We start from the raw sequence: 27935 nt of genomic DNA, 5'->3' as shown, positions 1-27935 counted from the left end.
GGCATAAGACAAGTACGACAGAATTTACTGAGAAAAGTGCCACTGTGTTTCTCTAAAGAAAACAGGCACAAGAAAACATCTGACATGATAAATATTGTCTCACAAATAATGTGACAAGCTTTGGATAAATCCCATCTCCATCTATGAGCAGCAGGCCTTTTGTTTGAGAATATCATTTCACATGACCGTCAAGTGCTTCTAGATACACACCAAGATAGCATGCGAAGCTCTTGGCTGCCAATGAGCAATGCTGGAATCTCATTAAAGACAAAAGCCTTTATCACATAGGACCCAATAGATGTTGAATGTCTCTTCATTGGTCATTCTGATGGCATCCTCACATGATTCTTAAAGTGCTTTACACTCCTTTGCACATCACAGTTATGTTACAAATGTCTTGCCTGATTCTTGTGTACCATTAAGCTTATTTTATTTCTGGCCATGCTTGCAGATTCAAGCCACTGCTCTTGAAAATCAGGTTTAAATGGTCTCTGCAAATGGCCAAATCCCAAGGGACAAGGCCTAGTAAATTTCCTGCACCAGGTCTGACTCTCCCTGCCTATAAATATAACCTCATTATTTACTGCAATGCATTGTGTCTTGATTACTTACTAGTATATACATAGGTTTAGCTTTCTCTTTTCCAAAGTCGTCTTAATAGAAGACTAGTTTTGGAAAATGCATGGCAGCACAAGATACCATGGTGAGCTTGGTGTAGAACCAACACATATTCTAGGCTCTCCCCACCCCCACCCAGATTCCTGGGACTTTGTCCAGTCTGTTTTTGCTGTGGCAGACTGCACGCAGGGACTCTCTGGTGTGAGCCAAGCACTGTGCTGCCAACGTCGTGTCCCCTCTCGATCACCTTAGGGCTAGACAGTTGTACAACATGTACTACTTTTACACTCATTATTTTCTTCTCCAGTATTGCCACACCACAGTGACAGGCACTGTTGCCAGCACCCTCTGTACGTGTACGAGGAATAATCACTAAGAACGTTCTCCAAATTAGTTTAAACTTGTTATGTCACTGATAAAAGACCTTAAGGTTCATTTCATTTTGAATATGATACGTTTAGTTTTCTAATATCATAAATTATTTCAGGATATTTTATTTTGCAGTTAAAGATTTGTGACCTTTAATAAAACTGAATTATATTTGTGAATTACATGTGTATGGTTTGATACATGATTTCTTTGATAAAACAAATACCAAGCCACAAACACTGACATCATCTTTTTCCATTATCAATAAATTTATTTTATAAATTTTTTTATAAAATTAATATTGATTTTTAAATATATTTTTAAATATATTTCAAAGGTCAAATTTGAGGGCTGGGGAGACAAGGGCCCAGTGACTGGGAGCACCTGCTACACAAGTATAGGTATCTAAGTTCAGATCCATTGCACCCCCGCAAAAGCTGAACATGGCCTGTGTACCTGTAACCTTGACCTTTTGGAGGGAGCAGAGGTGGAGGAGACAGGATGGTCCCTTAGACTTGTTGTCCAGGGAGCGTGATCTGCTAAATGATGTGTTTGAGAGACCCTGTCTCATGGAACAGATGAAGAAGAATGAAGGAGAATACCTCCACAGGCATCTGCAACATATGAGTGTGGGCAAACTCATGAACATATACACACATATACACATATATACATATATATACATACAGACATACACACATATACACATACATAAACACATACACATATACATACATATGCAAATATATACACATATTTACATACACACGCACATACAGAGAAGCACACACACATTCATAAACATGTACATACAGTCATTTCTATACCATTTGGTTGTCAATAAGAGAAGTCAAGTGTGTCTGTGTTAAATTATCCACTATCTGACTGGATCCTTTCATTAAAGAAAACCACCTGGTCTAAGGGTACAGCTCAACGTGGATTCCTTGCCAACTGCGCATGGGACTTTGAGTTCCTTCTCCAGCAAATCACACAAATGAAGGAAAACCATCCCAAATTTGTTATAAACATCTCAAAGAACAATGCAATGAGCAGCAACAAGACAAAATGTTCTTCATTTTGATGGTTTGAATATTGCTAGCAAATGATAAAATTATAAATTCCTAAAGCATGAAATTCATGCCTGAGATAATATAATTATTATATTATGTAATGACATTAAACTGTTACTACTGACTTTTAGAACTCTGTTTTCCCATTCAATGGAGAGAAGTTGACAGTTTTCTTTTCTTGATCTGACTCTTAACAGCAGGTGGCCCTTCCCCTAGAGTACACAGCAGCAAAAAAAAAAAAAATTATCGTGAAAATATCTTCATCAAATTGAAAGCTCAGTTCAGCTTGCTTAATTGGTTGCCCATCTCCTCTTCTACTGAAATCAGCATTGTGTGTGCAAATACATGTGTAAAAACAAGCCAAATGATGAGATACCATAGGTTTCATGTGTTGACATTTTTATTATAGTAACTGAAGTAGGTTCACCATACAGGTGTCACATGGTAGATCATGCCATGGCAATGCCAACTGCACACTTTGTTGACATTTCAAGCACATCTTTGTAACATTTGCATTCATATATAGGAAGCAAAGCACACAGGGATAATTTGGCCCATGATTCATGTTAGCAAATGTATTCTCTCACCCTCAAATTCAGACTCCATTAAAATTCAGATGCTATAGCATGTAGAGTAGTTGTTATATGACCTCATGGACCAAAAATGGTTGGTAGCCTTTGAAAGAAATAGAATGATTATCTGACCACTTTTCAAAGGCAAGCCTTCTTACTAATTTAGAAGTGCTTAGTCTGTTGAGTGATATGTTTGTCAAAGCAAGAGCTTTCGAGTTCTTAAGTAGTGATAAAGCAGAAGTCTTATACAGATCTTCCAAGATGACACACCCCTCTTGGTATCACAGTGAGTACCTGAGTAAATTTCACACTGTGTGTGCTTTAGGCTTATAGACTTCAACCTTGTTCCTAAAGTTCTCGGCAAACTGAATTGACCTAATATTCCATCAAAGTGTTTTTGTTGCTTGGGTAAAAACACACCATCATAAAATTTCAAGGAAGACCATCATTTAAAAGGCAATATTTCTCTCTTTTCTTTACTTTGTCCATGCACAGCTAAAGCTTCAAAGTGAATTTAAAGAAGGAGAACAGGAGAGAGAGAAAGCAATGTGAGGAATCAATTGCTTTATGAATATATTTCCACAGTTTTCATTTACTTATAAGCCAACATTGAAATTGTTCAAAACAATTAAATAGCTAATAATTAATATGTAGATATCATGGCCCTTTACACTTAAAGCTCTCGATTTAAAGAGAAAAGTAAATGTCCAAAAATCACCAGGTCACAAGAACGTTAATTGTATAGTTATATTTTTATTATTGTTTAGTGATTAGAACCAAGTACATGAGATTCTGAATGTAAACTAGCAATTGCTAAATAGAGAAGAAAGGAATTTTCTGTCACTTTTGAGGTATTTACTATTTTTAAAAGAATATATATTTAAGAATGAGTAAGTGCTTTATAGAAGATTAAGTAATGGCATGTATGCAGCTATCATTTTTGGCATTTTTGAATAGTGTGTATTGCATAAGTTTAAGTTTGTAGATAATGTTTACACAGAATATCATTGACATGTTAAGGAAGAAAGCATTGAATTCCTATTCAGATATCTACAATTTCACATCAGCATGATCCCAGTCTCATCTACTATCCAAGTTAACGAAAGAATCTGAAGGAAATCATTTTCCTGATGTCTGGGAGGCACTTGTTCTCTATGTATGCATAAATAGCAGGTGAAAGAAAGGGCTTTGGTTTTGGTTTGGTTTGAACTTTAGAGACAGTAACAAAAACTTCATCTAATTTAGGCAAGCCCTGGCATTTTACAGACAACGGAGTTGCTCCCCGCTGTGCTCCATATACAACTTAAATGTTCATATTGCAACAGGGTCTTTTGCCAGTTTCAAACCCTCAAGGCTGGCTTACTCGAGTGAAAACTAAACTGTACCTTTAGATTCTGTTTGCGGGTGAGGAAGTAAAACAAGCAGGTAACTACTTAGATAAATGGGGTGACATCCGTATCTTAGTTTGGGGAAGCATTTCAACCTGGCTATAAACCAAACAGCCATCTATACTGCAGGTCTATTCTCATCCCCTTCCTTGTAGGTAAACCAAAATCCATTCTAAGGGGAAAAAAGAAAAACCCTGATGAAATTAACTAGCTTCTGGAATTTTCTTTCTCTTCTATTAAAGAGAGATTTACACTGCCTCTACTGCAGATGTGTTTTAAGTATAAGCATAAGAAATTGATTTAAAAAAAAAAACAAACTAAAGAGTATTCTATAACCCCAATACCTGTCTGTGGCCTCCTGAGACTCCCACGGTTCATTATCATATCTTCCCATGGCTGCTCATTAGGGGATGGTGCTATGACAACCACAGTTCACAGCACCCCAGGTAATGCACATAAAAAATGAGCACACAGCTTCCTGCAACACTTCATCCTACCCCACTTGTCCCAACAGGAAAATATAGGCAATGAAATTCTAGTGCTCAAAACAAGGCCTTGCTTGGATAGATAAGGAAATGGTCTTTCACAAATGCTTGGCAGCTTTTGTATTTCCATTTACTCTTTCTAGGGTGAGAATTCCCTTATGTGGACATCTCCCCCCACCCCTTTTTTTAATGAAAATTCCTTCCTAGTATGTGATAGAAGTTTCAAAGTATATACTCTATGCGATTAAATGATCATTTGTGATTTAAGACAAAGTGAATGGCCAACAAACTGGGTTGTATCACTTACCAATCACTTTAAGTGACATATCCATGACTTTCACGTTTTTTTCTTTTATTCCTCCCTGATTTTTAAATCATGAATTAAAAACAAATATGGCTACAAATAAACCCCAAAAGGGGCTGCTTTGTTCATTATTTCCATAAAAGTCCTGAAGTGTTCCAGTATTTGCATCAGTTATTCTAAGGACTCTCTGCCATGTTGAAGAATCCACAATATGGACTCCTAAGTACCAAGCTCATTCATCTACTTGGTCTGGAGGCTTTATTCTCTCTCAAAAACATAAGACAAAATTCTGTGGGATGCTTCCAGTAAGAAAAGTCTCTACTGGAATGCATGTGGGTAGGCAGCCATAAAGAACTTAAGTAGCTGCCCGTAATGTGTGTGCCAAATGAATATTACAGTTTTAAAATATACTCTTCAAAGGTAGTTTTTAAAACAAAATACTTAAATCTTACAACTTCGGGTCACCATCCATCCAGCTTTGAATGAGACCAGGCCAAAAGACCTCTTACTGCAACTTTGGAGTCCTTTCTTCATTTATGGGGAACAGACGTAAAAATGTAAGAAGGTGGCAAATATTCTGAGTTTTGCAGAAACTTAACATGTATGAGAGAAATCATTGGAGGGAAGTTTCAGCAAATATTGTATTTTCTGGGTTCACAGAGCCATAGGGAATATGTCTCTATTTGTATGGAAACCCGAGAGCACACATTGGTTTTCAGACGGCACGGAAGATGAGGAGCATGTTGCTCTGAAGCACAAGCATGAAGCCGCTGGACAGGAAGACAACTTTATACTGAACTCTGAATAAAGACTCCCTCCGGATGACACCAATTCTGTGACCTGGACTCACTGGACTCTTCAGAGTCTTTGGATTCTTTTCTGAGGAGAAATGAGGAAACTACTCTTATTGGACTTTGTGAGGTAAATTGGCCTCAATGCTGAGAGGCATAGGCCCATCAATGATATACTTTCCAAAGGAAAGTGACACAGAAGTCATACAACCAAATTTCTGTCCCTGCCATCATCATTCTTCTCAATGGGACTCCCCATGAAGAGTCACATTAAAGCATGTTTGCATTTTATTCTTAATCCACTGGATTGCCTCTCGTTTTTGCATGATTCGTGATCTTACCAAACCTTTACTGAAAATGTGCACTAGAACAAGCAGCTAAATTCCCACCTAGGGGAGTAAAATGTTGGAGAGTCAGGCGGGCTATTTTCTAGAACTTTACAGTGTGCTATAGTAACAACAAACCTGTTTGATCCTAACCCTATCATCAAGCCAACCCCAGGCATCTAAGTCTTATGTTTCACTATTAAATAACTACTAATAGTGAGAGAAGTAATAAGATACTATCAGTGTTTTCTCAAGTCGAAAGACCTATTATCTAGAAAATAATTTATAACACTATGATGGGAGCTTCAGGATCAACTCTGCAGCAAAAATAACATTTCTAGTAGGAAGTAATTAATTATAAACCTAGCAAATCTACACATTTGCGTATTTGTGTAAACAACTTTAACATGGTTTATTACATTTCCAGAAAGGTTAAATCTTATATTCAGTTTTCTGCTAATTTTTCTTACATATAATAAATATATATATTTATATGTTACTTGAGTGCATGTGTGTATTTACTTCACACACTTATATGACATATATACATAAAACAGCATATAAGGGTCACTTCCTTAAGGTTCAACTGGAGAAAATAAATGAATTGCTATTAAGCAAGCCCATGGCAATCTTCCATTCAGTTTCACAAGCGGCCATAGCGGGACGTAAACAAAACATTGGAGCGAGTCATTCCGGGTGAATTATATTTCATGTTGTACAGTGGTGACCTCATAAGGAATTGGGTACTTCCTGGTAGCAAATACCTAAAAAGGTAGTTAAAAAAATTAGATCATTGTAAAAACTTTAATGTCAACATCACTCAAGAAAGGACGGTATAACTAATTATTTACCTATCTTATCTGAAAACTGTTGCTATCACAACAATACAATTCATAAACAATTTTCATCCTAAAACAACTTCAGAAAGTTGAACTCACAGATACAAAAACATGAAGTTAGTATGATCCGACATGCTATCCTCATTAAACTCAAGCATCAGGCCACTGCTTACTGCTTCACATCAACAATTCACTGTTGGTATGTGAAAGCAACATATAGAGCCAAGGAAATATCTCTTTAAAATGTGTGATATAGAAGCACACATATTGGCATCTTAAGCCTTTTGCAAATGATTTTCATGGAGAACTTGGCAATCCACACTAACATTTGTTTCAAAGATATAGAGCCATGGACCCTAACTGTACAATGTATCACTGATTCATCATAACTAAAGTTCATCTAAAACATTAAGTTGAAACTTTGTATTCTTAGACAAGTCAGAGTTTATGGTTAAAGTTGTATGTAACCATGCAGTCAAATATATAGCTGAATATGTAATTATTACCACTTTGTCACTTTAGAAAGATGAGATACTATGTATATATGCTATGTAACGTATCCACCAGGATGCTAACAATTTTTACACAATAAAAATATAAATATTCACAATTAGTAATAAAGATATAAGTAAATTTATGCCAATTCAGGTCCCATTTGTCAAGAAACTGAACCTTGTTTTCTTTTTAATGTCAAGCGTTGAAAATTGTGAATTACATATAAGTTGTACATCCATATCATCTTCTTCTGTTAAAACCTTGATAAGATTTTTGTCAGTCCAATCTATAAGGCAGGAGATGAATGGCCAAGGAAATCCATATCTATGGAATTTAACACACACACACACACACACACACACACACACACGGAAATTAACCATAGCATCTAAAGACTAAGTTATAGTAATGACTTGAACAATGTACTGTAAAGTCAGGACAAAGATAAGCATGATGAATCTTCAGTCACAGATGTGACAATAGAAGACCACGAATTAGATGTGGTCTTGGAAAGACTAAGCAAATGACAGGGCAGTGTCAGCTGCTTCACTTCTGTCTCTGCACACTGGAGTCCTCTAGGGACCGCATCATAAATGAACAGAGAAGAAACAGAATGAGGGGCAAGAGCTGTCAGCTGTCTATTCTGTGTACAGTAATGTGAGAATTAGGATACATCTATATTAATGGGGAAGTAAATTTACCATTGTTTCTTGTGAATCTTAGAAAAAGAAAAGAATCCATTATAATCAAACTGCAAACAGCATTCAGATTAAAATAGAGTTTTCCATAATACCCATAAATATTACTTCATCATGAATAGTAATACCTACTAAATCTGTTACCTAATATCACAAACTATAAATAATTGCTCCAATCATTAAGTTAATAGAGCAGTAAAATAATACACAACAAACTAAATTAAATCAAAATTCCAGAATGGGTGATGAATAATGAAACAACTGATTTCTCACATCACAGATTATATAAATTATTTTCTTAATATCACTAGGGTAATTTATATGGATTAATTATGATGTCAAGAGCTGGTGATGTCTTAATGATTAATCTGATATGTTTTGCCATTAAAAAAAAAAAAAACTTCCCTTCTTATGTAGGGCAAGGTGCAAAATAAACTAAGGTGCTTGATCAACACTTACTGCCAACACTGGTGGGAGCTACTCTAGTCTCTGAGAAATGCATCAGGAATGATGCAGTAAACAGCCTTCACTTTACATGCATGTGTGTGCTCATGGGTATGTGTATGTGTGCATGCACATGTATGCACATGCATGTGTACACAAGCTAGACAGCTTGTCCCGAAGTCCTCTCCCTCCTAGGTTCTGGAATTGTAGGTGGCCATTACACCTGCTGAATTTTTGCTTCTCTGAGAATTCTGGAGATCTAAATTCAGGTCTTCATGGTTGTGTGGTAAATATTTTATCCACTGAGCCATTTTGACAACCAACCTTCCAGTTAAAATTTTAGTTTTCAATAAATCAGTGCTATTGACACTTTAGCAACATTCACAAAAATGTTTTTCTATTTTCTCTCACTAGCTCAGAAACCCACAATCTTTCTGCCCTCGGCTTCCTGGGAGTTGGGATATACCATACCTAGCCTTACAAAAGCTCTACTTATCACATAAAAAAATGAATATAGCACCATAAAGTACAGGATCCTTGGTAATTTATTAAATACTAAATAATTACTTGAATAGTATTTTATAGATTGACACTTCTAATCTCTTTATAAATATTAACATTTGATTCAAATAACAATTATCTAAGTAAATGTCACTGCTAACAACGTTTTAAGGATGAATAAACTTTATGAAGCACAGAGGGTCAAATGTTTTCCCCCTTTGCCACATAGCTAGTGAAGGGACTTGCTAGTTTCAGAGCCCTCTGCACATCTAAGGGATTGCTGCTGTCCAGGGCTGAACATTTTGGTCATGATAGTTCGAGATACTTGTCATCATAAAACACGTATGCAGTTACCATGTGCTTCCAGAAACATGAAGGATGGAAAGCCCTAGGAAGAACAGTGCTGGTATATATGCCATAAACCCCAACTTCTTAATACAAGTGGAAATTACTAAGAAACTGTTCTTTTGGACTTGAAAAAGAGAGAGAGAAGTGCATCATGAACTTGCTAATGAAATTATACTGCAGAAACACTGCCCACAGCAGATGCCCTGGGTATTGCAAGGCACCATGGAGCACAGCATGAGTTATTTGCCTTGAAGTCTCCACTAATATCTCCTGGGAGACTCCCCAGTAGCTCAACAGCAAAGATTACTTTTAAATTGTTGTTGTGTTGGAGTTAAATAATTCAATTTGATTTTTTTAAGCAGGAAGACTGTCTTGAGGAAGTGAATTTATAGACTACACCTGAAGAGTTCATATAAGTACCAAAAATATGAAGAAGTTTGTGGCTTTTATCTTAGTTTTTTTTTTTTTTCTTTACCAGGGTAACTCATAGCTAACTGGTACCCAGGAGCAGTACATCAGAGCATCTTCATTCACTTCAGACCAGAGCCATACTCCTCATTCGGAAGGCAGGGTGTGGTCATCCTTGAATGCCCACAATGTAGACGTAGGGATGCATACTTTGAAAATTCCGGATTGCTATAGAATTTTATATGCTATCTTACTGCTAATTCTGGTGATCCACAGAATACTGATCAATCCAAAACTCATAGGGAATTCACTTTGAACATGTGACACTCACCTTCCAGCATCTCCCTGTAGTAGGACAAAGTCCCCTGAACTCCTTCAGGTGAACCCAGGTTCCTGGTTTGAGGACTGTAAATAGAATTCAACAGACTATGTGCCCTGTCCTTTGGAGGACTTTTCTTACTGACTTGAAATTTTGTGACATAGAAATACTTATTCTTATCATTTGGGATATGAAACTCAGTATGTTAAGTATATTAATCTTACATAACCACCTGCAATTCTAGAAGCCTGCCGCCACACACCAAAACAAATCTCTACACTTACGAATTTTCTTAGTTTCTCTTCTCCTCAGCTTGGGTCCGGGAACTCATTGGTGAGAGAACTTGCCTGGCACACATCAAACCCTAAGTTAAGTGCCAGGCAAGACTATTCTGGGAAGAGCCTCTTCTCTTACCACACATAGCAAAGGCGTGAAGCTAGCATCCACATAAAAGGAAAAGACACAGGATCTGTCCCTGGTGGGGGGAGGGTGTCCGGGAGGGTGGGGGGTTACGTTGCTTCTCTCAGGATGGGGATTTTTTTTTTGTCTTGTTCTATCCATTTACCTATGAGTTTTATGATGTCGTTTTTTCAAACAGCTGAATAACACTCAACTGTACAAATGTGACTCAATTTCCTGTTACTCATCTAGGATGCTTCCAGTTCCTGCCTATCAGGAACATGAATGTGTAGGTTCCTCTCGAGTAAGACGCAGAAGCCTTGGGGATCCTTCCAAGTGTAGTATAACTGGATCGTGAGGTACACCTAGAGGTACAGATTCCTTAAGAATCACAGCACTAACTTCTACTGTAGCTGTCCAAGTTTGCACTCCCACCAGCAATGGATAAATGTTCCCCTTTCTCATCAACCTCACCGACATGAGCTGTCATTTGTTTGACTTATCTAAGCCATTTTGATTTACTACAATGAAATCTCAAAGTAGTTTTAATTTGCATTGCCTGACGGCTAAGGATGTTGAACATTTTTTTTTTTTATGTGTTTCACATCCATGTGTGTTTAACTTTGGGGGAACTGTCTAATTAGTTCTGTCCCCATTTTTTTTTTTTACATTAGGCTATTTGTTTTCTTGATGGTCTGCCTTTTTTAGTTCTTTATATGTTTGGATAAGAGCCTTCTATCATATTGGTAAAGATCTTGTCCCAGTCGGTAGGAAGCCACTTTATCCAACTGATAGTGTCTTACCATATAGAAGTGTTGAAGCTTGATAAGGGCCCATTTTCTAACTGTTAGTCCTTACTGCCTGAGCTATCAGTGTCCTGTTTGGGAAGTCCTTTCCTGGCTGATGAGCTCAAGCACTGCTTTCTCCTCTATCAGATTCAGTGTATTTGTTTGGAGTTGAGTTTCTCACAGGGTGGGTGATAAATATGATTCTATTTGCATTCTATTTACATGCATTCGTCCTGTTTGGTCAACACTATCTGAAGATGCTATCTCTCTTCCATCATCAAGCTCCTCCCCTCAAGACTCAGGGAATATATAAAAGAGGAGGCAGAACAGTTGTTAAGAGCAGGAAGTGATGGGTTACCCTGAGAAAAGAGTGTCTTCCAGACACAGCAGGACTGATGCACATATGAACTCAGAGACTGTGGCAGCGTGCACAAAGCCTGGGCAGGTTCAAGCGGGAGAAAAGTGAACACAGACTCTCACTCTTAAGCAAGAACCTACCTGCAGTTGATACCCACTGGCAGAGGAAAACTTAGTTTTCCCCCAGTGGAGCCTCACTGGGTGTGTTAACCACACTCAGGGTCTGCCACATGCCCAGGCAGAGGAGGACAACACAAAACAAACTCAGCAGTGTTTCTATTGTCAAAACGTCTGCTTGGACATACTAATTCTCATTGTTGTGGGTTTTTCTGTGTGTGATTCTTGGTCTTTTGTTTTTTGTGGTTTTGTTTTGATTTGCTTCTTAAAGAGAGAGGGAAAACATAGTTGGGTGGGTGGGGATGTTTGAGGGATTAGGGAGATGAAAAACATGATCAAATGCATGGAAAGGTTCTTTTTCAATTTATATAAAAAAAAAATGCTTTTTTTTCATTCCCCCCTCTCCTACCCAGGAAACTTCAATTTTATTCCCTGATTATTAAGTTGACTGTTACACTTACACATGGCATCACAAATGCCATTCGTGTCTGCTTACATGCTGGGAGGGTTTGCCATGCTTCTCCTTTGTAACGTGCACTGGATTTCTTTGTTTCATGGCTAATATTCCACTGTATGACCTCACCTTCTGCTCACACTCTCGCTTATTGATGGCAGATAGTTGAGTTGCTTCTGTCTCTACTTCTGTAAGACAGGCGCTGTCCACACTGGTGTGCAAGTATCTAGAAGCCTGGCTTCCGTGCCTTCGGGCCTGTGCATACAGTTGCCACTTCTGGGTCACATGTGCAATTTATTTATATTTACCTTTCTGAGAAAATATCATACTGCATTCCAAAGCAGCCATACCACTTCACATCCTCAGTAGCAAAGTCTAGGCCTTTCAACTTCCCATATCTGTCATAGTACATCTCTGCTTGAGAGCAGCCATCTGTTACGAAGTACCTTATAACTTCAACGTTGGTTTAAAAGGGAAGAGAATGGGGTCTATTGTCAAACACCCACTGTGTCACATGCTACTAACATGAAACCTGTTTCCTCAACTCTCAAGAAATCCAATGATTACTGGCCTGCCGATCTCTGAGAACCACTGAGAATATACATAGATGCCTATTCCTTAGAACTGATATGTCCTGAACATCTCTCCCTCAAGTAAGACTGCCCTTTGCCTGAGATCAACATACCTTGTTGTAGCCTCGGGACATTAATGATACCTTGTGCTTGCAATTTTTTAATTGCAAAGTATAACACACATTCAGAAAGGAACGTTGACCGTGACATTCAGTTTATAGGCATTCTGAAATGATTGCTTGTATAAAGCTACCATGTTGGGCATCTGGGCAGCTGTAGAATCCTTGAGCTCAGAGTTACAGCACCCTCTTTCCCTGGGCACTTAAGCCCATCTTGGTCTTTGTGCCGCTTATATCCTTATTTCCCATACAAATCCATCTTCCTTAAAGACTGTATCTGCTTCTTCTTTACTTTCATTAACGATCAGACAAAATCTATATTCCTTTGTTCCTGAATAAGTTTGTTCCACTTTATATTTGAGCCTATGTCCCTGTATATGCAGGTAAACCTTACCAGTACTGAATGTTATTTCATTGTGTGATGCTATAGAATATGTATCCATTCCTCTGTTGTATACTTAGGTTGTTTCTAATTTTTAAAAAAGTATTATGAGTAAATCATACCATAACTATTGTGGCAAGGGTATCTTGTGTTCATGTGTATGCATTTCTACTGGAAAATTACTGGCACAGAGGCTAAGAAGTGGCAGAGTCCCATATGCAATGCTCAACTGTCACCATTGTTGCTGTTTGCTGTCATAAAGGTAATTCTCATTTCTTGGTGTTCTTGGCAGTCGTGGTGTGCAGCATTATGGATGCTTTCTTCTATTATTATGCAATGACTTGAATACGAATTTGCTTATATACATTCTTATATGTTTACTGCCCCCTTTTCAAACTTTTCCTCACCAATTTTCCATTAAGTGGTTTGGGTTTTGTTTGGTTGATTGATTGGTTGGTTTTTTTATTTTCCTAAAAGTTGTAAGAATTCACATGGAATTTCTACCAGATTTTATTTTTGTTTGTATTTTGCTTTTTTGTTCAGAGATAAGGTCTCATGTAACCCTGGTTTGAACTTGCTATATAGCTAAGGCTGGTTTTGAACTCCTGCTTCTCTGCATATACCTCTGTCACTGCATATTGGGATTACAGTCCTGCACTGCCCCCCCCCACGCCTTGTAACACAACTTTCTCATATGATATACGGATTGCAGGCATCTTTCTCTATTCTTAGCTTTTTGTTCATTTTTATCATTTTAAATAGGCTGTCCTGATAATTATTCATATATGTACCTAATTTTAATATAAAAATACATCCATCTTTTTATTAGGATTAACACTTTTCTAATTGGCACTTATACATCTCAAGTCCATGAAGATATTCTCCCAAATTTTCCTTGGAAATTTTCCTTTTTATCTTTATGACTGCCGTCTTAGCTCATCATCTTAATGAGTAAAGTTGGTGGTCTTTTCTTGACTACTTAGAAATCCAACTCTCCTAGCCTGACGTATGAGTAATCTTCCTTTCCTCACCTGCTAAAAAGAACATGGTCCCCTTTGTTATAAAACAAGTCTCTACATATGTGTGGGCCGGCTCATGGCCTTCCACAGGAGTTCCACTGGTCCACCTGCTTGCTAACTTTGCATCATTTTAACTTATCTTGGTTAAAGGTTTTCCTCCAAGTGGTTGTCTTTACTATTTTTCTTTTTTCTTCTGTATTTTAAAGGCTAGGACAAGCTCAGAACTAATATTTCTGCTACCAAAAATAAGTAAACACAGAAATATGCTGCAAAGAATATTAAGATTACATTGGATTCACTGCTGAACAGGACAATTTGAGAGAAAATTACATTATAAGGATGATTTTAGTTATTAAAGTTTATGTTTCCACTTTTACATTTTCCTGAATATGGACCTTATATATCTTTATTCCTAATTATTAGAAATTATTTCAAGGTATTGATGTTGCACTTACACTTTCATCTTCTGTCTCTCTGTTGATAAAAAAATAATAATTTACTCTCTTAGACTGACTGATTTCATCAAGATATTAAAGTTATCTTGTTTCTCTACAGATCCGTTAAGAGCCCAGATTTCTTTACTGGTTCTCCATTTCAAACCTGAGGCCTTATACCCGTCTTTGTCATTGGTACTGGTAGGCCCTTCAGTTATAAGGCTGCACAGGAGTCGGTGTACCAGACAGCTTTGGCTTCTTCCTCACTGGAGTAGGAAGGAAAGCCTGGGTGTTAAGGCATGTTTGTTATGTGGCTTCTGCAGTTAGGCTGCACTGGACTTCAGAAATTCCTTCTCTTCTTTTTCTGGCTGGATGAACAGTGTTCTAATCACAAGTATAACTAAATTTGGTAAAGTGATTTCTCTGAACCTGAAACAGGGAGCGATACTATGGGCAAAACCCAAGGCCTGACATACCCAGCATAAACACTCCTATGCTCGGCCATGTCCCGGCCATCTCTGTGCTTGGCTGTTCTATTAGGTAGCAAAAGACTGCTATCACTTCTCCAGGTTATGGAATCCACCACGAGTGAGTGCTTCAAGCAGAAGGTGGATAGCTCTAGCTAACATTGTTTCAGTTTGCTAATATATAGCTTTGGACTTTCCATTTATGTCGCTAGGTGAGAAGGAACATTTTTATCCTTTGTTATGAAAGCTCTGTTTAGTTCTTGATATCAAAGATAGGTAAATAGTCTTAAAGAGAAACTAAGTTCTCTTTTTCCATTCTCAAGGTGGGGTTGGCAGTGAACCCATATAAACCTAGACACCACAAAGCAGTCAGAGAACCCACAGTTTACCAACTTCAGTTGAGAGGAGCATCAAGCTGGCCCCAAACGTCAGTGTCCTGGAGAGTGCACAGGCACGTGCATGTTTCCAAAGGAAAGTCCTAGTTCCTACACCAACTCTAGCTGTTTGGTTATTATGAGACATGCATGTGCTGTGTCTTCTCTATCAGTGTGTTATTTTTATAAGGTTTCAAGGTCAGAAGTCACTTTCTTGCATATAATCTTTAAACCTTCTTAGGAATTATTGTTCAATATCATGTTATGCATAGGTCTGTGGAACTGGGCAGTGTCAACTGTCTCCCTTTTGATTTTTTTTTTAGATAAAATTTCCAAAGATATATCTCCTCATAAAAGTGCTCAAGCTTAATACATGAATGCATATGTTACATTCATACTTACATACGCTCTTATTTGTAATTAATTTACACATATACATCCACATGTATATTTGTCAGGTATACTTTGTAAATAGAAGTAATTAACCCATTAATGGCTAAACTCTATAGAACAGAATGTTATAGACTCATTTTCCCATGAAAGGTATCGCTCTTCAGTTGCCATGGCATCCACCTGAGTTTTAGTAGCTAGATGTTGCACTAAAATGCTTATTTTCCTCCACTCCTTGGGTTCCATGAAGAGCTAACACTCCCTATGCCCTGACCTCTCTCCAGAACTGCTTTATCTGGCCAGTGGATTTAAGAGGAGGACACAAGCTTGCCTGGATTAGCCCTTCTGCAAAGAAACCATATGTTCACTTGCCCTCTAGCCCTCATGGAAGGAATTAAACTTCTTAGGCAATGGTAGTAGAAACTTAGTGTTGATCCAGCTCTGCCTTTGAGAGGATAAGTTTAATTGCGCATTAGAAAACTCACAGGAGTCAGCTCCGTCACTTCCCCAGTAAGGTTTGTCAGTAAAATTCCACTTTGAAACCCGTCTCCTGTAAATGAAGGGGTCTGAACGTGGGTAGGAATGATGATGATGTGTTTATTGACACGTCATAGTGCTTAGACCCCTAAAGAAAAGGCTCTTCATTTCTGGGCTGGCACATCAACACAATAGCTATCATTTGTTTAAATCAGATGAAAGCAATAATGGAAGTTTTATTTGCTGCTAAAACTGTGCAATATAACTTTAAAATACTCACAGTTAACTCTATCTCTAGAACTGTTATGATCATTAAGCTACTACATGCAGAAGGGATAAAACATGTTAAACATCCTACGCAGTGTACAAAAAACAAAGTCTAGGGCACGCATGTGTGTTGGTCCCTTCTGAGAACGCTATTCCAATCCGCTTGGTGGTCGTGGGTCACTGTTGTGGAGAGAGGGCTTCCATGTCCTCTCTGAGGTTGGTCTACTACATCTATGTCTAGGGATTCCATCTGCTCTCTATGTTTTAACCTACTCCCTGACTATTTTTAGACTATGACTTTCTTTTCACAACTCACATTCTTCTAGTGTAAGTAGCGCTCCAACATTTGCGTAATAAAGTTAACGTGACAAAGGTTGGGAAGGTAGTTCAGTGCATAGAGAACTTGCCTATCCTGTGCAAGACCCTGGGTTCAATTTCCCTTGGTTAAACCAAACAGCAACAGATATCGGAAGTCACTATTCATCTTTAGTTCTACGAGGTGCTGTGACTGAGTTGGAAAAGTCTGGGACGGACTACTTGTTTACTCCATATTCTTGCAGCTGAACAGTTGCCTGTTCTTGTGTTTCCTACTTCAAAAAACTACGTGTTTTAACTAGACAGGCATGAAACTCGATTTTGAAACAGAACTTTACAAAAATTTGTATCCTGCTGGTTGGCGTGGCAATGTCTCGGTAGAGGCACGCTAGATAATAAAATCAAACCAAAGGCACCTTCTAAACTGTATTGTTCTCAAGGATGAATGTTGAAATGTCCCTATTAGGGAACAATAATTAACTTTATTCCAAGAGATTGGAGTGTTCTTACCCAGCTTTTGGAAACAAGAATATGTAAGTCAAATACGCTTGTTTCTGTTCACCTTGCATCTACCGCCTGTAGGGTCATGATTTCTGTGCTTGTTCAGTCTCTTAAAAACAAAGACTGTGCAAATAAAATCTATTCTCTAGATTATAGCATTGATGTATTTTCAGTTTTAGATGATCCCCTGGTTATGTAAGCATTAAAAAAACAAACTCCTAATTTTAAAAGATTGTCCATTTCAAGCTGTGCTAAGCCACACGCATCTACATAAAACTCACCGGATCTGAGAGTGTAAAACATACCTGGAGTTCCCCCAGTCAGGACCGATGCCTGAGATGGGTCCTCTTGTTTCCGTCGTGTATTTGTAAACCACTAGCAGGCACTGCTTGCAAAGCTCCACCAGGCGCTGGCAACACTGGAGCTGCAGGGGAGTCACCACCTCAGGGCTCTTACTGAAGATGCTCTCCCAAGAGGTTCTGTTGGCATAGAAACAGACATGACTTCATGTTCACTGTTAAAAATCTTGTCAACCAGCCACATCAGTTATTGAGAGGCAAACTGGGCAAGAAGGTGGAAATGGCCCTTCATATATAGAGTGAATATGAAAAGTTTATAAGAGATACAAATTGGGAAATTAGTCTTCATTTTTTAAAAACCAAATGATGACAGGATTTCTCTTTAAGGCTGTGTGAGTGCTACCAACTTGAATAGCTAACAAAATGACTCCTGCCTGCTTTTAAACTGTGAAGGTATTCCATATTAAAGTATCTATAAATCTAATTTAGGTATTCTAGGATTTGGGTTTTTTTTAATTTTATACTTAACATAATACTAGAACCAAAGAGATGATAAAGCTGTCATGATTTGATTTATAGCCACCCTGCTCTAGGAAACTCAGTTTGACCCCTTGATTATGAGCACCCCGTGCACAATACTCCCTCTCTATCCATCCCTTGAGCTTCCTCGGCACAGGTGTGAGCTCTTGCAGTGATGTATCCCAACAGGTGCTCACCCACACACAGGAGCCGGTATCCTCCCTCTTCCAGGGAAGCTGCTCCACAGTGGGAACAGCTCCTATCATCCTGGAAAGCCTCACTGTTGTGTGCTACTGTTAGCAAATCCCAAGTTAGTCATGAAGGCTTAATTCAGACATACCTTAGCAAGGATGGAGGTTGGGGGATGCTGTACAAACCTTGGGGGGAAAGTGGCTTGAAATTTCATAATGGTTCAAGTTTCTCTTAACAATAACCAATCTGTGTAACCCTCAGAGGAAAGAATAGGTTGGTTTTCACAAAGAAAAAAATAATAAGGAAAAATCATTTTTCCTGAAAACAAAAGAAAACAGAATCCCAACGGGAAATTCAAAGACTCAATTTTCAACCTTTGGTGGCAAGTATGTATTTGAAATATATAAAAAAAAATTTTTTTACACACTAAAAAGTGTTTGAGGGTTTTTTGTTTTGTTTTGCTTTTTCTCTACAAAGTCTACTGTTTCTTTTCTCAGAAAAAAACAAAACAGCAACAAAAGAAAAAAACATGGTCCTAAAGACAGCATTTCTTATAGGGTCAAAGCTCAAGTGAATTAATTGAAAGAAATTGATTTTCTTCTGGGTTTGGAAATATTCAGATCTAAATATAATACTTTTTTAGCAAAAGCATCAACATTTCTGATCCATGGACAGACGATTAAATGCTAGCTCAATTACCTCAAAGTTTACTGCTAAACACAAGACAATATGTGTGTTTTCAAGATATATGTTATGGCTACAGATATAATAGAAAATATGGCTATTTTCCTTAATCGAATCAAGAAAACACTGAAGATAATTAGCATTTATATTTGTATTTAAGATACATAATCTAAAAGACCTTAAATGTTTGAGCTGAGAGACATAAAATTGTGTATGCCTGTAAATACACTGAAAACATGTTTTGCCTGCCTATCTAGTCCTCTCTGCTGGGGTCCTGATATGTCTATGAAAGTCTGCCTACCTCCTCCCCCTCCATTTTGAACAGGATTGTTTGTGTTTTTATACTTTGAGGCTGTCTTGTTGGATCTGCTCCAGGCCTCTCATATCAGGGTTATTTTCCTCTACTGACCTTAGAATTTAGAGGAGAGAGGGGATGAAGTGAGATGAAGAACAAAAAGGGTGCTTCGTCATTTCAACTTGATGTCACTTTCTACATAACAGGTGGTATTAGTTTCTAAGTCCTTCAACGCTACCAACTGCCCATGGTAAGCGAGATGGCTTGCCGGTGCATGCCTGTGGTAGAACAGCTTTGACAGGTCTACCGTTCCCTTTTCAAGATAAACGAATGTATCAATGTCCTATGCCCACTTCTTGTGTACGCATTCAATATCACTGCCAGAACACGTCACTTTTGCCTATTAAGTTATATTCAAGTATGAGCGTAGCAAAACCCCTCAGCAGAGAAAAGAGAATGAGTAAGACCTGAGCCCTGTTGTTCATCAAGATTGCAGAGCTTCCTCCATACACAAGAAGGCTGTGTGAGAGACTCAGACTGTCCCTCCCTCAGCTCGGGCCTGGCAGGAAGGGCATCTGTGAAAACTCTTATGCTGCCCCTTGAATTGGCAGTTTTGTGGGGAGTCTTGTTTGGTTAGTTTTGGTCTTGGTTTTGGTCTTGGTCTTGGTTTTGGTTTTGGTTTTGGTTTTGGTTTTGGTTTTGGTTTTGGTTTTGGTTTTACAAGGATAAAAGGAGATGAGAAGCGTTAGAAATACCAGTGTTTTCAATAGAATAAATAAATACCACCCAGGATCTCATTGCTTGCTCTTTTAAATCTATTCTACAGAAATAAAAGCACCAACATCAATGAAGTCTAGAAGAAAAGTTAAATGATAAAATAGTTTTTTGGCCTTTCCCTGATGCTCTGAGAAATATTGAAGGGGTGACTTGAGATGACATTTCTGTTGACATAATGACAAGTGATAACGTCCTGACTACTCATAACAAAGAGAAATGCAAGACTTGGAAAGTCCCCCTGTTGTTCAATAATCCAACCACCCCACCCTTCTCTTCGTGGAAACTTTTAATAAAATGTTTAATAAAATGAAGAAGGGAACTGATTTGTTCCTTTGTGGCCTGGAAGGAAACTTGACTGAGGTTGGGTGGACAGAAGAGAAAGAACAATTTTGCTTTGTCTATTTAAAAATCTGCAGTCTTTCAGGTGAGAGAATAATCATCAGAAAAAAAAATAAAACATTTGAGAGTTGAAGACCTACTGTGAACACAGCTGAATGGGAGAGCTGTGAAGGATAGTGGTCACATCACCTACCGTCTATCAGACTAAGGTAGCTCAAAGCCTAAAACCAAGCCACCCTATGAAGCCTGTGTCTTTGGTCCTCTGTTAGGATCTCCCACAGTTCTGCTATATCTTCTGAAACTTCGCCCTGGCAGTGTGTGTGTACCTTTAACTGCCGGTCTGACAGCTAGGGAGTCAAGGTGAAAGAAATCTAGTCTTCTCATTTCTCAAGGAATGATTTTAATTTTTTAAAAAAGTATTGCTTTCTTGCTCAGTTATGTGGAAAATTTTTGACAAATACAATTTTAGTAACTCTAGGACGGTTCTGTACCTGTCTTTCCCTATTAACATATCCAAGAATGTTTCTTACAGTTTATTTCTGAACTAAGATCTTGAGAATAAATAATAAAGCTTCCATATGACAAACTCCCATAGAAAATGCTTTGGACTAAAAGGCCTAAACTGGAATGCCTCTTTCTGAGTACAGAGAGAACTGGTGGGTTCCCCTCCCTTGATGTTGTAAGCTACCCCCACTTCCTCCTTCGCTCCATCTCCTCCACCGTCCTCCCTCCTCCCTCCTCCCTGCTTTATGTAGTCCACGCCTATTCTTCCTGTAGGTCCCACTGAAGTGTGACTTGTCAGAGCCATCTTTCCTGAGTCAGAGGCCACAGAAATCTAGAATTCCCTCAATCCAGGAAAACGTGGTAGATGATTTTATTTAATAAAATTCCAAAACCATGCTCCTCATGAGACTACTATAATCAGAAAGTGAACCATCGAAACCCTCCTGGGGACAGAGGTGGGGGTGGGGCTGAAATGATGACTTAGTGTGGGCGGGGGAGGGGGGACTGAAATGATGACTCTGTTAAGAGTGTTTCCTGCTCTCCCAACAGGACATTGGTTTGTGTCCCAGCACCCACACAGTGCAGCTCACAACTGCCAGTAATTCTAGCTTCAGGGGATCCAATGCACACCTGCTCTTGCATGTACACGCCCCCAAACACACACCTATTCAAAACCTTTAGAATAAAATATACCTTTAAAATAAAATATAATCATTATATAATCTCCCAAAGGACTACCTGGAACTAAGGGGTTCTTGGCCATGAGCATGCAAGAGGAAAAAAAAGATGATTATATTTGCTATCTGATAACAAAGCCCTGGGCTTAATTTATTGAAACCAGCAAGAATGAGTTATAATATGGTTCAATTTTTCAGGAGGTAGGCAAGGTGGCTTATTTGTTTCGTCTTACTCTTGGGTATGTTAACAGACAGAGAAAGGTACGGAACTGTCCTAGAGTTACTTAAATTATATTTATCTAATATTTTCCACATAATTGATCAAGAAAGCTACAATTTTTTAAAATTAAAATCATTCCTTGAGAAATGAGAAGACTAGATTTCTTTCACCTTGACTCCCTAGCTGTCAGACTGGCTGTTAAAGGCACACACACACTGCCAAGGCAAAGTTTCAGAAGATAGAGTAGAGCTACAGAAGACGTGATCAGAAGATTAAAGACAAGCAACATCACCTAGCTTCGTAGAGTCAAGGAATCCTACAAAGCACAATTGTGAAGATAATCAAATAAAGCCCAAAGCTAAACTCAGGCTTCCTGAGTCTAAATGAAGGCTCCCCCAGTCTCTACAGGAGTCTGGATAGATGACAGGTTCTGTGTGTGTTTTAGTTACCTCGCCTGTCACATGAAGGGAACAGAAATAGTTTACTCTAGATACTATTATGGTGAATATGTGAACAACTGTCTTCTGCTTAGTAAGCTTTCTATAAGTTTGACTTAAAACAGCTGTCAGTGTTTGTAGGGAAAGATACCACCACGGAAACTTGCAGAGTATGATGCTAGTGGCATGTGAGAAGGAACCTCCACCATGCCAGAATATGTTACCAAAAACAAGTGAGGAAATGAAGCCCTGTGGTCAATGAAGTCAGCGGATGTATATCTCCAGCTGCTGACTCAGCAGATGTACATCTCCAGCTGCTGACTCAGCAGATGTACATCTTTAGGTGCTGACTCAGCTGATGTATATCTTCAGATGCTGACTCTGGCAAACACCCAGCATTAATATAAGTAGCTCACTATCTCACAGCCTTCCACGGTGAGCAGGAGATGAAATTCCAATGTAGCACCAAACAAAAGGATTCACAAACAAACCAAATAGAATGAGTTCAGATAGAGAGACATTCTAAAGCACAATCAATTGAGGGGCTAAAGAACACAGATCAAATGTTTCATCGAAATCTCTGTAGAAAGCCATTATAGCCAAGATTATCCTCAAATGTCACTGCAATCCAGAGAGCTTTTCCCTACTGGTGAAGGATGGATGACAGGAAGCACACAGCGGTGGGAAGGGATCCGCCAAAGGCAAAAAGGATTCAGGCTCGTGTCTAGAACATGCAAGTGCCACTCAGACACTATGTCAGAGCAGAGAGCATATTAAGATTTCATAATAGAGATCAGTGTAGTCTGGCTTCTAGGTAGGACTCTAGCAATGCAGAACGGATGGATTTTTAAAATATTTGAAAAATGAAGAGATTTTATGGAGCACAGGAGAATGATAAGAGAAAGGCATAAGAGAGTTAGATGGCTGTGTCCGTGGACATGTGTAGACAAGGATGGCAGGTGAGGACAACTGATGGAATGTGAGCAAGAAGATAAAACAGGAAAATGAAACACTGGGCACAAGACTGCCCAGAAGTCTCTTTTACTCTGTGTGTGTGTGTGTGTGTGTGTGTGTGTGTGTGTGTGTGTGTGTATGCACATGTGTGTGTGTGCATGCATGCATGCATACAGTATGTATATGTGTGTAGTGTTGGTATATAGTTTGCATGTGTTTGTGTGTATTGTTGGTATATGTGTATGTATGTATATGTGTGTGTGTGTGTGTGTGGTATGTGTGTGGTATGTATGCAGGTTGTATGTGTGTGGTATGTATATTCTGTGCATACGCATGTGTCCTGCAAGTGTTTCTGCATGTGTGCATGAGGAACAGAGTTCAATGCTGGACGGCCTTCTGAATTGCTCTTCACCTTATTTTTGTAAAGAAGGTCTCGCATTGAACCCAGAGCTCACTGTCAACTCGTCCAAATCAACTTAGTAGCTATAAATTATACTTGAGTACTCCAAATATCTGCAATAAAAATTTGCATTAAAGGACTGTTATTAGAGATATTTGACCATTTCCATGGTCTACCTTTATGACTAAATAACAACATAGTTAAAATTCAGTACCAGAAAACAAAAGACGTCAGCTTACCCTGAGTCACAGAAACAGCTCCACAGTCCTTGGCCGTGATTCCAGAGTAGGCGATTGAATACCCTGTTGAAAATCCGGTATAAACTCAGTTCTTCAGCATCAGGGACCCTCCAGATTCTTGGAAGAACTGTACGAATACTTGATTTTACTATGTCCAAAACCTAGTGGAAAAATAAGTACTTAAAATCTACATATGCATACATGAGTCTAAGGTTCAAAGATGTCTCTATTCAGTGAGTTAAGTGTCATCTCCTGTAGCCCAGGCTGGCCAAGAATTTATTGTTTCACTGAAGTTGGCTTCCAGTTCCTGAGTCTCCTGCTTCAAGCTCCCAAATGCTCATATTATGGGCATGTGCCACCATGCTGGCTTAAATGTAAGAGATGAGTGTCTTCATGGGAAGGGAAGGAAGGGAGAGAACGGGGCAAAGGGTAGCAGGACTGGAAGGGAGAGGTGCAGAGAGGAGGAGGAGGAGGAGGAGGAGGAGGAGGAGGAGGAGGAGGAGGGAGAGGAGGAGGAAGGAGAGGAGGGAGAGGAACAAAGAACTCAACAGAAATACAGACCAATGCATGTGTGAAAGTCTGCCGGTCAGTGCTGCTGCTGAAACAAGCACAGACTACAAAATAAATGCTCTACGAAAAAGAGCACGGGACATTGAACTTCACTCAAACCACAAATATCAATTCTAGAAGACTTGATATGTCAAGTCTTTAAAAAAAAAGTTAAAGTGTCCATGGGCACTTTAGACCCTGAACAAGAAAAAGATTTCTTAAGTTGTATAACATCATGATCATATTGCTATAAAGAACCTGAAACCATTAGTGATATCAGAAAGAAAAGGCCCAGTGCTATGGACATTTGTGACCTCCGTAGTAAAGAGACAAGGACCAGCAGGTCCCTGAGCTCACTCAACAGGCAGCCTAGCTGCTGAGCTCAGTGAGAGGAGCTACCTCAAAGAGCACGGGGTGGGGGGCTGGATGGCCCAGTAAGTAAAGGTGCTTGCCAGCTATGGAAGTTATGTCTGCTGACCTATGCTCATGTCCTGGAATTCCTATCAAAGTGGAAGCTAGAAGCCTGTTCCATAGGCTTCTCTCAGACCTCCATGTGAGCCCAGGAGTGTTGAGGCCCCCAAACATACACACAATAAGAGTAAATGAAAAAATAATAATTAAAAAACAAGCTGGAGAGAAATCAAGGAGTGCTGAATTGGCTTCTGGTTCCCAGGAGTATGCACAGACATAAACACAGCATATCTCACACATATACATGAACACAGTATATCTCACACACACATACATAAACATAGTATATAGCATACCCACACATAAACATAGTATATAACATACACATATACATATGCATAATATATGTCACACACATACATAAACACAGTATATAACACAGACACATAGCCACAGTATGTCTCACACACATATAAACACAGCATATCTCACACATATGCATAAACATAGTGTATAACACACACATATAAACACAGTATATAACATACACACACATACAAACGTAGTATAACACACACAAAGATACTATAAAAGAAAAAGGAAATGATCAAATTACAGAGAAGATATATTCAAACATACATATCCAACAAATTAATATCATGAACATATTTAAAATTGCCATAAAACATTAGTACAAATGTTCAATGAATATAAAGAATTGGGTCATATTAAAAAGATAATTGTGAGGACAATTGCTCTCTACAGGAATAAACATGAATTGGAAAGAGGAGTGAGAACCATTTCTTTCCACTGGTAGTCCCTAAATATTAAGTGATATTAGCCGCTGACAACTAAGTTCAATTTCAAGCCAACACCCATTATTTCAGAATGCCAGGCCAGCTACATGGTGGCCTCACTTCCCTTTGTCCTGTCCCCATGACTGTGAAATGGGGGCAGAAATGTACATCCCTGCTGTGTGTCGAGGTTGTGTCAGTAAGCACAGGGAATAGGCGAGAGATGATGCACCCCACAAGAAAGCAGTTAATGACAGACACTCTCCTGGATAATGACTCCTTAATTACAAAGAGGATTTAAAAAACACTTTCATATGAATTATTCACAATAATACTGATATAATATTCATACCAGGCATCGCTTTAATTTATGCTGTTTTAAATTTCATTTAAGCTATCCATTTAATGCTTTGCAATATTTAATGCAGAAAACAGGACTTGTGAGTGCTGGATGTAAGAGTGAACACAGGCGGAAACACGATAAAAACTTAAGTCATTTCTCAATGTTCCCTTCCACTTTCTGCCGTCATATTGGTAAAACACAATAGGGCCAAAATCATAATTCAAAAATGAAAGAAAAAAGGTAGCCAATTACGCGTTATCACATGCGAATCTCAAGAATAAACACGAGTTACATAAAATAACCAAAATAGACAAATGCTATCAATGCTCAGGATTCAAACACTACTCTAAGCAACTAGCTTTTGCCTCGTACGATGTCCATGACAAGCATTGTGCAAAGCATGCTATTTAAGATACTCTCTGGGTCACTACTCTACATGTAATTATTCTTAGTCTAGGGAGAATTTTAAGAGCATGATAGTCTAGCATCCTAACCCTGAAATGTCTGTAGATGAGGACCTACGGGCTTGAGAGGACTTTCTTTCCACAACTAAGACTTCCTACTGCCCAGGAGAGTTTTCCCAGACTGGGGAAGTTAGGTACCACCTGGTGAGTGTAGATACTTTCTCCTTCCTACAGAACTCCACGGGGAACTCCGATTCCCCTTGCTTCTAGCTTCCAAGAAGCATCACTAAGGGCAAGAAGCATCACTAAGGGCAAGAAGCATCACTAAGGGCAAGAAGCATCACTAAGGGCAAGCTCTGGTCTTAGGAGAGGAGATGTATTGAAAGGTCCATTTCCATAGTTTAAAGGAGAAGAATCCAAACACTTCCTCTTCAGAACTCTGAAACCTCACACCAGCTCTTTGCCAACCAACGCAGGCTCTGCCTACTCACGCGGGGGCTTCTCTAACTCCAGACGACATCACTTGCGGGGAGAGCCCCCTTACCACTCACCTACCACACGGCCCCTCGAGGACCGGACCATCCTCTATCATCTATCACCTGACTTTAATGTCCCACTAAGTAATAGCAGAGAACTGATGTCTCATCCAGTCGCATGTTTATCCTGTCCCCAGAGGCTTAGGACAAGGGCCACCACTTACCGATTGCTCAGGGAAAACCTATGCAGATGAGGCAAGCATCGGAGATTAGACTTATTCTAGGCATGTCTGAATCTATCAAGTCCTTAAATTCCCAAACCAAGCCATGACGTAAGTACTGTTGCTCCATGGCCCTTTTCCAAAACCCCTGAGGTGGATGCACATTAATATTTCTTTAGAAAAAAAAAAAAGTGAAGATGCGGGCTGGAGAGATGACTCAGCAGTTAAGAGCACTGCTCTTCCAGAGGTCCCAAGTTCAATACCTAGCAATCACATGGGATCTGATAGTCTGTAATGGGATCTGATGCCCTCTTCTGGTGTGTCTGAAGAGAGCTACAGTGTACTCATATACATAAAATAAATAAATCTAGGAAGGAAGGAAGGAAGGAAGGAAGGAAGGAAGGAAGGAAGGAAGGAAGGAAGGAAGGAATCAAAGCAAAATAGAGAAATGATACATTATTTCCTGTCAGATCATGGTCAACACCTGAGTTCAAGCAAATGAAGCATTGCCATCCAGGTATTAAGTAAAGTCTGAGGTTGCTAAAATATTTTAAATCTTATAATTGACAAATCAGGCCAGAACAGAGCACAACTTGATTGAGTTACAGACAGCTCAGAATTCAGCCTCTCGTAACACTACCACGGTTTTGTCTTCTCAAAGACCAACAGCAAAAACCAGGGAGACAAACTCAGACTGTCTCTTGTTAGGTTCAGATCTATTCTAACAAGTGATGTTTGGGAAGACAGGCAGAATCCCTGTGCAGACAGGGTGCTAGACACCTCCTTCTTGGTGC

General features: G+C 39.0%; 1 protein-coding gene across 1 annotated transcript in view; it reads right to left on the bottom strand.

Annotated features, from left to right (window-relative positions):
• Positions 1 to 2451: 2451 nt before the first annotated feature.
• Ttll7 (tubulin tyrosine ligase like 7) overlaps positions 2452 to 27935 on the bottom strand; it is a 114675-nt gene continuing 89191 nt past the window's right edge. Inside the window, exons 19-21 of the mRNA XM_021195961.2 lie at positions 23944 to 24104; positions 17713 to 17886; positions 2452 to 6687 (exon numbers count right to left, since the gene is read on the bottom strand). Of these exons, the coding sequence (XP_021051620.2) occupies positions 6567 to 6687; positions 17713 to 17886; positions 23944 to 24104 (456 nt within the window). The 3' untranslated portion in view covers positions 2452 to 6566. The remainder of the gene's footprint in view (positions 6688 to 17712; positions 17887 to 23943; positions 24105 to 27935) is intronic.

The sequence above is a fragment of the Mus pahari genome, chromosome 4 (genome assembly GCF_900095145.1).
Source record: "Mus pahari chromosome 4, PAHARI_EIJ_v1.1, whole genome shotgun sequence".
Classification (NCBI taxonomy): Eukaryota; Metazoa; Chordata; class Mammalia; order Rodentia; family Muridae; genus Mus; species Mus pahari.
Note: the sequence above shows the minus strand (reverse complement) of the source record. Positions and strands in the feature narration are given on the sequence as shown.